At 41.1% G+C, this 12,323-nt stretch overlaps 1 protein-coding gene across 9 annotated transcripts in view; it reads left to right on the top strand.

The window, feature by feature from the left end:
* Nucleotides 1-12,323, top strand: part of usp22 (ubiquitin specific peptidase 22) — a 113,690-nt gene that overhangs the window by 75,035 nt on the left and 26,332 nt on the right. For 8 of the 9 annotated variants that reach the window (XM_078558516.1, XM_078558515.1, XM_078558514.1 and 5 more), the window contains one exon: nucleotides 1,387-1,488. The exons of the other annotated variant lie outside the window; for it this stretch is intronic. In XM_078558516.1, the coding sequence (XP_078414642.1) occupies nucleotides 1,387-1,488 (102 nt within the window). The remainder of the gene's footprint in view (nucleotides 1-1,386; nucleotides 1,489-12,323) is intronic. 9 annotated transcript variants of the gene reach the window in all.

The raw sequence follows: 12,323 nt of genomic DNA, 5'->3' as shown, positions 1-12,323 counted from the left end.
AGTTTAAAATCTAATTTGAGAGACAGCACCTCCATCAGTGCAGCCCACTCAGTACTATACTGCTCTGGAGTGTCAGCTGAGAATATGTGCTTGAGACTCTGGAACTTTGTCACTTAAGAACTTTAGTTTTGAGGTGCCCCTTTCTATTTGTGCCTTAACATTCATAGCTACTTGGATACACAGAACCAAATATGTCTGAAACCTCTAGAAGAAGCTGTCTCATTGTAGTGGTGTGAGAAGCAGAAGTGCTGTTATCCTCTTAACAACACCAGTATACCTGTCCATGTTTATGAGCTGACCCAGGACATAAGGTTTCCAAGAGAAATTTTAGGCCTGGATAGTAGGAAAGGATGGAGAATGATTGAGGCTGAGAAAGCTGAAGAGAAGAAATCATAAATTTTGCATTAAATATATATTTTTCACCTAAATAAATCAGGGGAAATTGGACCTGTAGAGAAATACCTCACTAGAGTGGTGCAAGTTCTAGCCTGTGGTAAGTCATTTTGATTTAAATCTAATAATAAAATGGAAAAATAGGAAAAAATAAAAGCAAAACTTGCATTTTATATCTTGGGGTAACCTAACACACTACTTTTCAAATGTTGCTATGCAAAAATTCTAATTGCAGCAAAAAAGGATGAAGCATCATGCCAGCTGCAAGGTAAATATAATTGCTCTGGTAGGCAGTGTCTTATATTGGGAGGCCAGAGTATAATTTGACTTTATTTTCCCCCCCACCTCTTTCATTTTGTCTCTCTGCTTACCCTGCAAAATAACACAACAGAAGGAATGGGCTTGGGTCCTCTTGAACTAGCTTGCCACACAGAAACCGCCAGAGTCATTTGTAGAGTTAACACCAAAAGCAAAACACTACGGATGCATTGGTATATTGCCTGTTTTATAATTATGTAGAGTATACAGCACAAGAATAGGCCATTTGGCCTGGTCCATGCCAGTGTTTATGCTCCACTCAAGGCTCCTCCCTCTCTAAATCTACCATTGTAACCACGTTTTTCCTTCTCTCTCATATATGTTTGTCTAGCTTCCCCTTAAATGTATCTATTTAAGATGCATCTATTTGCTTCAATAAAATGCTGACCCTCCATTCAGTGGCATGGAGGAGGGAAAGATCTTGTGTTACATGGAATTGCTGATATACTTCCATGATTTAACATCTGTTTTTTACCACAGTGCTTCATATGTCAGATATCAACTCCCCAAAAGGAGAATTTTAGGTCCATTTGAAACTCTCCTCTGCTGTGCTAGTAGAAAATTTATGTCCACCTTGAAATTCTTTGCACTTTTTAAAAAAAAAAAGAACCTTTGCAACATTAACTATAATCTGGTATTGTCATTAAAATTAAAATCTCTTGTTAATCTTGTTAGGGGTTGGCGAAAAGTATTCAACATGGGAACCAACAAAAAGAGAATTGGAATTACTACGGCACAATCCCAAACGTAGGAAAATAACTACAAATTGTACCATCGGTAAGTGAATTGAAATTCAGAAAAAGCAAGGACCAGAAGCTTCTGGTGGCAATGATAATGGCCTGGTCAATACACAGGTCATATTTATACTTATCGCAGTAGATTCAAAAATTGTTGTATAGTAATATTATATGACAGAAGCAAATCACTGTGTACTTTCAATCTTTGTCATAATTTTTCTATGCACCTTTTCATGTGCATGGAATAATCCTTATGATAGAAAAATCATCTAAGCACTTGCAATGTACCCAGTGACCATCCTGTATGTTGAATTGTGTGAAAGCTGAGCTTTGTATTTTCAGCAACAGTCTTGATTCTTGCTTGGTGTCAGAAGTTTGAAGTTCCATATGTCTTTTTTGTTTTGTTACTATAGAGATTAATAGTATCAAAATATAATTTTGTTGAACTATGTTTGTTTAGGCTTGGGATATCCATTGCTTGGTACAAAGCCTAATAATGTCCAAATGATAGATGACATTTGCCATTCTCCAGAAATAGAGACTTTGGCCAAAGCACTGGGCTCAATTTAGTTTGTTGTTGAACTTGATCCTAAAACATACATCCTAAAACATACAATCACTTCTGGCTCTCGCTAGCAAATCCTGGAATCTTTGGGCAGTCAGGCCTGGGATTTAGAGGTACTTGTGATTCAGGGACATGGGAGGTTGAGATTATAAAGCCTAATCTTTCCTTGTCATCCTTGTTGCAAAAGTAAACTGGAAGGGAAACGATCTTGAAATGAGCAAAACACCCTGACAATCCTGGAAATCTTGAAATAAACACCCAGCAGGTCAATCAGTATCAATAGAGAGTACGGGCAAGTTAACATTTTAGGTTGGAACAGTTCACACTGTTTCCAGGCTTAAAACAGGACTTATAAAATCATTTTGTCATTTCAGTTTTACTGTTTAGTTACTGTTGTTCAGCTCGTGATGTCAGGGTTGAGAAAGGCCATTCAGCCCTTTGTGAAGCTCATCCTGCCATTAGATTAATAATGTTTGCTGAACATTTTATGCACTGTTGCTAAGTGGGAAACCATGTTAAAGGTGTAGTGCAATTCTGGAGCCTGGACATGACCTAACCCCCTGGAGGAAGAAGTCTCTTTCTGTTTCTGTTTGACACCATGTGATATGTAACTCTGTAGAAATTACATACAGATCACAACATGGGTTATTAAGCCTACCTACAAACTGGATGGGCTGAATTGACTGTTTTCGTATAAGTTCCATCCTCCACAAGAAGATGGCCCTAATCCCACGTGCCCCCTCTTCTGCTCCCCTTTCCTTCAAGCACCTATCTGTTTTAAATGCTGATTGACATGGTCTCTGCTTGAACCATTGACTCTGTTAACTTTCTCTCCACTGCTCATTGTTCTAATCTCTTGCCAGATTTAAAAAAGCATGTAAGTGGAGCAAATTTATCTGGATTAACCAAATATTTACAGGTTACATACTCTGCCGCTACAACTGTCCATTCAATCATGGAATTTGCAACACAAGCGGGCCCACCTTGCCTGCTGGTTCTAGCTCTTCAGCTGGAGAAAACTCCCCTGAATTCCAATTCATTAACACTTTTTTACAACCTTTTACAGCTTACTCTTGAATACTTAGACAATTTCTTTTTAAATTTTGTAGTCTTTACCTCATTTGGCCATTTGTGGTAAGACATCCTCTGAACAGTAGAAGAAAGTAAACCACTGGGACAGGAATACTGTGTACACAGTGTGTGCAATTGAACCTTTCCTGAGCCGGCAAATTGGTGATCAGGCAGTGTGTGTACACTGTAGCTGCTGGTCAGAGACAAGTATAAATGTAGCAGTACTGTCCTATTATGACCTCTAATGTGTTTTGAATAATAATGTTTGTGTCTCTAATACCCAGTGTGGTAGATTATTTATTTTTTCTAAGCAAAGGAGTTTTTTTATGTCTGCTTTTTACTTGAATTTTTGTTTATCAGCTAATTACTTCAAAAAAATGTTCTGGGTCTACCTTATCCATACCTGTTAGGGACAGGGTAGAGTAATTCCAGCCTGATTTAAATACTGAGTGCCTTTATCCAGGAGTGTAAAACTCATGTAAATTGTTGTAGATCATTCCTTACACTTGGAATGCAGCCTCGCTATTTTTTATGTCTCAATGTAAGAGCATCTTTTATGCTCCAGGTTGCCTGTGGTGTGACCAGTAAAGCCTAGCAACATCTACAGGTTTGCTCTGTTTTTTGTTCTGGCTGGACATTGGTTAAGTCTGTTTCTTTTAGGTCCTTTTTTGAAATCTCCCTATGATTTAATTCTGTTTTATTTTTGCTGCAGTTTTTTTGACCAGGCTAATACATTTATCAATATTCAATTCTATTTGCTATCTAAGCATCAAATTGTATGACATATGAAAATGCTTTTGGAATTTGAAGGAGGGGTGTCAGATCAGAAAGGGATGGGCAGGTCTGATAAATGTTTAGTTTATTTTCATGTTGTAGGCATTTTCCTCTTCCTTTCTCCTCCCTCTCCCCCCTTTTGGCCTGCCTACCTTCCCTCTTGTGGCAGCATCTTCAGTTTTAAGGACCTTTTGGCCTAAATTTATCTTAAGGCTGCCCCCTATTGGTCATCCTCAATGAGATCCTGATAAATAAAGCATGACTGGTTTTTGACTGAGGGGAGAAAAAAAGGCCACTAGTAGCCAGTTTGTCCTTCCCCAGGTTGCTATTGTATAGTGGTTTATTCCAGGACTGGGTGAATAGGAATAACACTTCGCCTGAGGAGGAGGATGGCATTCTAAATTCACACAAGAGTTTATTGCTTAATATATTTACCACAAAGGCCTCCTGAACCTCGTGCTGCCCCTACTCCAGCTTTCACACCCTTTCATGTCCCCCTCTCTTCGCCTAATAGTCTGCCATAATAGACCAATCTAATGAGGTTACAACTATTAATTGAGTCTGGGTAGCATCATGTTGGGTAGCTTTTACCTGCTGGAGGACCACAGACTCCTGACTGGGAGATGACAGCTGGCCTTTTTTTAAACATTGCTGACCACTATGCCCATCTTGGACTCTGTTCATGTCTTTGGTTGTTTGCTTTGCTACACTTAAATGAAAACTCTAAATACTCTCCTCACTGAAATCATGTCCTTCTTTCGTGCATCAGGCCCTTTCCAATCATCCACTCAGACATCCCCCCGCCCCCCCAAGATCACATGCAAATGTTTTTGGTTTTGAATTGGGTGTTACTGTTTCGGCAGTTACAAATTAGCTTCGGGTCAAACCAAGTAAGCATATATGTACAACCCTGGGCTTTGGGGTGGGTGGGGATGTGCGGGGAAAGGGGGAGGTGACAGAAGGAGAATGAACTACTCATGTCACCACCCATTGCTGGGATTGTATTTTGCTGTGCGGTTTCCCCAGAATTGTGCTTGGTAAGACATCCGTGGTGTGTGTGGCCCGCATATCATGGAGTGATGTTCACCTGAAGGTCAAGAAATGTATCTTTTATTATTTATCAATTTAGCTTAATTAGGAGTAAATCGCAATAGACTGGCAGCCCTGCAAATGGTGCATTGCTGTTAGAAAATTTTCCCTAATGTAGCCCTTGCAATGAGTCATCAGTTTCTGCAGTAAAATCAATGAACTTGGGTAGTGAGTGGTGTTTCTTGTTGAACCACTTGTAGTCTTCGATTAACTAAAAGTAAATTGCATTTGAAGTTGCTTCTAATGAAAAGGGATATCGAAGAATCTGTTTTGATTTAGTACGGTTTGTGGCATGAGTGATTAATAATCTGTTCTGCCAATTATTTAACTGTGCCATAACTACCACCTGAATGTTTGTTTGTCTTTTGTGAAAATGTTATTAAACACCAGAGGTGACCAATCTTGACACTTCATTTATTGATTACAAGTTGCAGTCTCTGTCTCTTCCTCCATGCCCCCTTGCCAGATCAGAGTCAGAAGGGGAGAATCAGTTGTGGGAGAAAGAGGGATAGAAATTGTTTATTCCAGCCGCCATGCTCACTCGCTATCGTCTGTGGATCTCCTATTGGTTGGAACAATTGCCATTAATATCTCTCTAACTTACAGTCCGCTTTCTGAAGATATTGATTCATCTCCTTTTAAAGTATCAATTGACTCCAGATCAATGACTGGAACAGACTAAAAACACATGTCCACCATGGCATCGGGGCGGGGGTGTTCAAATTTCTCCCATGAAAATAATTATACTTGCTTGAGACTTTCTTCACAATGTAGCTCCCTAAGCTTTGTTCATTGTCCTATGAATCATTTCATAATCCATCTATATCCTTTTTAGGTAGGGGTCCTAAACTTAAGTACCATACTCCAAACCTGACTTCACCACTGATCTACACCATATCGGGATAATATGTTCTGTTGAGTAACCTGATAGTCTCCTAGATGCATGGCAGTAACTTATTTGCTGTATTAGTAACTACTTCATGCTAGCCATATACTTTCAGAATGTGATCAATGATCATTCCCAAACCCTTTTTGACCTCTGCTAGCAAACACTATTCTAGTCTCTGGATGACTCTAATGTCTTTGCGTTTCGTGTGTGCTGTTGACCTTAAATTCAACCATTTGCTTTGTTTTTTTAAGGTATGTTCACCTTTGGATGATTTATGCATACCAACTTGTGACATTTGTCAGTGCACTGAATGCTTCTCGCTGTCTGTCTAATATTCCTTGATTTTTAAAAATATTTTGCTGGAGAGGGAAAAGGTGCCCTCTGCAAACTCTTGCCATGTCACTCTTTTGAAGAGGAGACGCAATGTATTCCCGAAGGGTTAGGTTTAGCATCACCCAGTGTGGTACCAGCTTCTAGTGAAATACAACTCCCATGTTACACACATTTTCATTAACTTACTGACACACAAATCCCAGTTGATAACTAGTTCAACTCTAGAGCATTAACTTCAGTCCAAGAAGAAAGGGGCAATATAGATCCAGTTCTAGAAAACAAAGGAGAAGTTGTAATATCAGGGTAATTAAACATCATGTATCATATCTCATCAATAACTCCACTCCTCCGTTGATTTTGTAGGTCTATTCTAGTGAAATACTTTAGACCCTTCAGCTCCACTCTTTGGTATCTCAGAAACATGGCAGAGTATATCCGCTAGGTTGCATGTCTCTAACTCTAGTGCTCTATTCCCAATGTTTCTTGTATTTATATAAAATATTTGCTTTAACCTTTGCCTAATTTTTTTCCTGCTACCTTGTTTAATTTTTTATCTTTCCTCTCCTATCTTATGCTAGCTTCAATCCATTGCCCTATTTACTGCCCTTGTGTTACCAATCTGATTTGGGTAAAACCATTCCACCTAAACACCCTCTATACTTTAATTTGTCCTAATATATGCTAGATATCTGAAACGCTCCCCTCTACTCTAAGAGCTATTCCAACAGAAAACAACAATCGCAGGATTATGCCTTCTTCGGGTGTGGGGCTGGCGATCACACCAGATTTTTAAAAAAAAATTATTTCATGAGATGTGGGTGTCACTGGCAAGGCCAGCATTTGTTGCCCATCCCTAATTTCCCTTGAACTGCGTGACTTGCTGGGTCATTTCAGAGATCAGTTAAGAGCCAACCACATTGCTGTGGATCTGGAGTCACATGTAGGTCAGACCAGGTAAGGACAGCAGATTTCCTTCCCCAAAAGACATTAGTGAACCAGATGGGTTTAATCATCAATGATCATTTCATGGTCACCATTACTAAGACTAGCTTTATATTCCAGATTTTATTAACTGAATTCAAATTTCAGCTGCTGCCGTGGTGGGATTTGAACCCATGTACCCAGAGCATTAGCCTGGGTCTCTGGATTACTAGTTCAGTGACACAGCCACTACGCCGCCACCTCCTTGATACACTCCTGGGGATGTGTGGTCGTGAAATCACCCTTTATGGGCATAAACACATGTTGACCTAACTAATCTGTTTGTTGCACTGTCAAGGCTTTGCAGTAGAAGGATATGCTAATGAGGTTAGATGAAATAGCATGGGAGGCCCATGTGGGCTATAACAACCAAAAATGGCTTATTTCTGTGCTGTAAATTCTACGTTGTAACTAACTTGTCAAACTCCCTCAGAGCCACTTCCTACTCTTTTGTATTACTGATTCCTACATGACCCATGATTTCAGGATGTTTATCTTTTATTCTTCCTGGAAGTTTTCCCCATCCATTATATTATGTTCCTTATTCTAACGCCAGGGAGTTTTACCATCATTTGGGGCTTTCAGTTTGCAGTGCAAACCATATACTTTGTCCTAGTTATGGAACCCCCTGTACTAACTTGTTCCTGTTTTGGAGAGTGGTTTTACTGTTTTCCATGGGTACCTCCTTGCTCCATGCTGTTGCTCTTGCCCTCCTTGTATTTCTATCCTTGTCCTCATCGTGAATATCAGGAAATATCAGTCTATTGTGACTGGAGGAGATGTAGGTCAGTTATTTCCAACAGTGGAGTGATTGGATGAGGTTGCTTAAGTGGAGAGGATCTCCCGCCCCCCCCCCCCCTGCAATTTCAATTTCCTCCCCCTCTCTTTGCTTTCGTTCCTTGCCTCTCTACTCTTGCCCTTTGCTCTCTCTTCCCCCACCCCCTGAAATGATAGTGGAAAGAATTCTTTCACACCTGCTTGTTACGTTGCTGACGGCAGATCACTGAAATCACCTGTATAAAAATAAATTGCTGTGAAATTTGGAATAAATGTAGAAAATGCTGCAAATACTCAGCAGGCCAGGCAGCATATATGTGGAGAGAAACGATAATCTGTGTGATTGAGATTCCAGAGTGATATGTCTATTTTTATGCTTGTGGAGAAGTAAACACATTGAACATACATGCTGCTTGCTTCCTATTCATTATCGTGAAATTTCAAATTGTCACAGAATCTTTTGATGTTTTGTGGAATTGCTGCTCCCTTTCAACTGCTGCAGCCTCTCAAACTGCCAGTGAGGGGCAGCATATTCATTCTCTATGACTGCTGGAATCTGCTAGAAAATAGCTATAGTAACCCAGCTTGAATCCTGATAAGCCAATATAGTATAAATATAATATAGATCGGTATCAGAATCCAAGTACTGAAATTCTACTTCTTGTTAAAATGTCTTTAAAAAATAATGTAGTAGCCATCATTACTACCGAAAGTAGCTTGTGATAAGACAACAGAACTTCTAAAAGCGAAAGAAGTTGCAATGCTCAGTAAAGGAGCATTGAAGGAGACTGTTGCATTTTTACAGTGTATCCTCACTGGCTACGGGTGAGGTCCCAGAGGACTGGAGAATGGCCAATGTTGTTCCATTGTTTAAGAAGGGTAGCAGGGATAATCCAGAAAATTACAGGCCGGTGAGCCTTACGTCAGTGGTAGGGAAATTATTGGAGAAGATTCTTCGTGACAGGATTTACTACCATTTGGAAGTAAATGGGCGTATTATGAGAGGCAGCATGGTTTTGTGAAGGGGAGGTCGCGTCTCACTAACTTGATCGAGTTTTTCGAGGAAGTGACAAAGATGATCGATGATGGAAGGGCAGTGGATGTTATATACATGGATTTCAGTAAGGCCTTTGACAAGGTCCCTCATGGCAGACTGGTACAGAAGGTAAAGTCGCATGGGATCAGAGGTGAGCTGGCAGGATGGATACAGAATTGGCTTGGTCATAGAAGACAGGGTAGCAGTGGAAGGGTGCTTTTCTGAATGGAGAGCTGGTATTAGTGGAGTTCCGCAGGGATCAGTGCTGGGACCTTTGCTGTTTGTGGTATGCATAAATGATTTTGAGGAAAATGTAACTGGGCTAATTAGTAACTTTGCAGACGACACTAAGGTTGGAGGAGTTGCAGATAGTGAAGAGGATTGTCAAAGGTTACAACGGGATATAGATCGGTTGGAGACTTGGGCAGAGAAATGGCAGATGGAGTTTAATCTGGACAAATGTGAGGTAATGCATTTTGGAAGATCTAATACAGGCAGGAATTATATAGTAAATGGCAGAACCCTTAAGTGCATCGACGGGCAGAGGGATCTGGGTGTACAGGTCCACAGGTCACTGGAAGTGGCAACGCAGGTGGATAAGGTAGTCAGGAAGGCATATGGCATGCTTGCCTGCATTGGCAGGGGTATTGAGTATAAAAGCTGGGAAGTCATGCTGCAGCTGTATAGAACCTTGGTTAGGCCACACTTGGAATATTGCGTGCAATTCTGGTCACCACATTACCAGAAGGATGTGGAGGTGTTGCAGAGGAGGTTTACCAGGATGCTGCCTGGTCTGGAGGTTATTAGCTGTGAGGAGAGGTTGGAGAAACTTGGATTGTTCTCACTAGAGCGACGGAGATTGAGGGGCGACTTGATAGAAGTTTACAAAATTATGAATGGCATGGACAGAGTAGATAGTCAGAAGCTTTTTCCCAGGGTGGAAGAGTCAATTACATGGGGATTTAAGGTGAGAGGAGAAAACTATAAAGGTGATGTGCCGGGCAAGTTTTTTACGCAGAGGGTAGTGAGTGTCTGGAATTCGCTGCCAGAGGAGGTGGTGGAAGCAGGTACGATAGTGGTGTTTAAGAGGCAGCTTGACAAATACATGAATATGATGGGAATAGAGGGATACGGACCCCGGAAGTGCAAAATGTTTTAGTTGACGGGCAATATGATCGGCGCAGGCTTGGAGGACCGAAGGGCCTGTTCCTGTGCTGTACTTTTCTTTGGTCTTTGGGTAGACCACACTGTTGGAAACATCAAGGTACAAGTCAATGAGGAGTGTAAGATGTATCATCGTTTATCCATACAACTGCTTTTAAATAAGTTGCTCTTGTGCTCTTGCTCATTTTGTTCCAAAAGACTGAAGATCTTTTAATGCTCTTCCACGATTAAAGCACAGCGTCAATGTACCCTTTTGGCTGTGGCAACTCCAACGTTTAGCAAGAAGGGAGAAAGAATTGAGATGGTATAAACTGAAGATAATTCAAATAATTAAAAGGGAGATTAGGAAAAATAACACTGGAGGATAATTTTTTTTTAAAATCCTTAATTCTCTGCTACAAATCATTGTCAAAGCAGAGCACAAATTCTCAAATAACTAGGATAGTTCTTTGAAAGAGAGGAATTGTAAGGGTGGATCAGACAATGCTGCATTTGGTACGCATTTGACGGATGAATGGCTGGTATGCTGTAACCCTCTTAAGATTTGGTGACTGCACTAGGTTAAATTTGTGCAAGTGTGCAAAATATGGTTTTAAATTTAATGTTCATTTTGGATAACTTGTGCCTCGTTACTCCTGAAAACTTAGACCTGCACATGAACAGTATTGAAAAAGCAAAGGGAATTTCTGCAGGTTTGAGTTGAATATCCTGAATGATTTCTGAGAAGCTCAGTGCTCTGCAGGGTTGTGCTATTTTCACAATGTAATTAGACACTTCTTTTTGATTTTTAGCTTGGAGATGCAGCTCCTCAAGGTCACTCACTAGAGCTCCGATCATTGGTTCAAATTTTTCATTTGTGGAGTTTGGGTATTGTCGGCAAGGCCAGCATTTATTGCCCATCCCTAATTGCCCTTACCCCCACTAGAACAATTTCTCGTTCTCACCTAATTATCCCCCTAGTATACCCCTCACCTCTCCCTCTTTTTAAATTCAAGATATGCAGACTTAAACTAAACAACTAGTTCAACCATCATCGGATCTAGTTAGACCAATTAGTGTTATTGGGCAGTGCTCTCTGTCACTAAAACTGTCCACCATTCAAAGATCATCTAGGAAGGCAAAAATATTATCCAACTTCTCCTCACTACAAACCATTTTTAAACCATCTCCTGTTGCTCCTCCACCCTCAACTTCAGTAAGTGCGAGGAACTTGTGGGCCTTTTTAGTTACAAAGTTTGCGATTATCTGATCAGCTGCTTCCCTTCCTTCCCCTGCCCAATGGGCCTAACCTCCTCTAAGGTTCCCCACCCTGTCTCATTGTTCTGAATTTGCATTATTCTCTAATTTCCTATCTCCCTCATGCCCTCCCTGAGTTCACCTTGTCAATGATGCCCACCTCTTGTTCTCTAGATACTTCCTACCAAACTGTTGATCAGTTAACTTCCCTTCCTGGCTAGCATGTTAGCTAATATTTGAGGCTGTTCTCGAGTACTGGCCCCCTACCCTCAAAAAAAAAACCCTTAGCCCCTCTGTCCTTGCAAATTGCTGCCCATCTCAAATCTCCTTTTCTACTCCTAGCCCTTGAGTGTGGTGATGGTCCCCCAAATTTACGCCTTTCTCTGAATTCCTGTTTGAATCCCTTCAGTCAGGTTTCCGCCCTATCACAATACTGAATTTTTTCTTAGCAAAGTTACAAATGGTTGTTCTGAAAGGTAATCATGTTGGGCTCGAAACATGAACTCTGTTTCTCTCTCTGCAGATGCTGCCAGACCTGCTGCGTTTTTCCAGTAGCTTATCACAGAATCTCAGTGCAGAAGAGGCCCTTCGGCCCATCGAGTCTGCACCGACACGTGAGAAACACCTGAGCAACCTACCTAATCCCATTTACCAGCACTTGGCCCATAGCCTTGAATGTTATGACATGCCAAGTGCTCATCCAGGTGGTACTTAAAGGATGTGATGCAACCTGCCTCCACCACCCTCCCAGGCAGTGCATTATTCCAGACCGTCACCACCCTCTGGATAAAAAGGTTTTTCCTCACATTCTCCCCCCCCGCCCCTGCAACCTCCTGCCCCTCACCTTGAACTTGTGTCCCCTCGTGACTGACCCTTCAACTAAGGGAGACAGCTGCTACCTGTCCATGCCCCTCATAATCTTGTACACCTTGATCAGGTCGCCCCTCAGTCTTCTCTGCT

The sequence above is a fragment of the Cetorhinus maximus genome, chromosome 15 (genome assembly GCF_964194155.1).
Source record: "Cetorhinus maximus chromosome 15, sCetMax3.hap1.1, whole genome shotgun sequence".
NCBI classification, from domain to species: domain Eukaryota; kingdom Metazoa; phylum Chordata; class Chondrichthyes; order Lamniformes; family Cetorhinidae; genus Cetorhinus; species Cetorhinus maximus.
The sequence above is the reverse complement of the archived record's forward strand: the minus strand, read 5'-3'. Positions and strand labels throughout refer to the sequence as shown.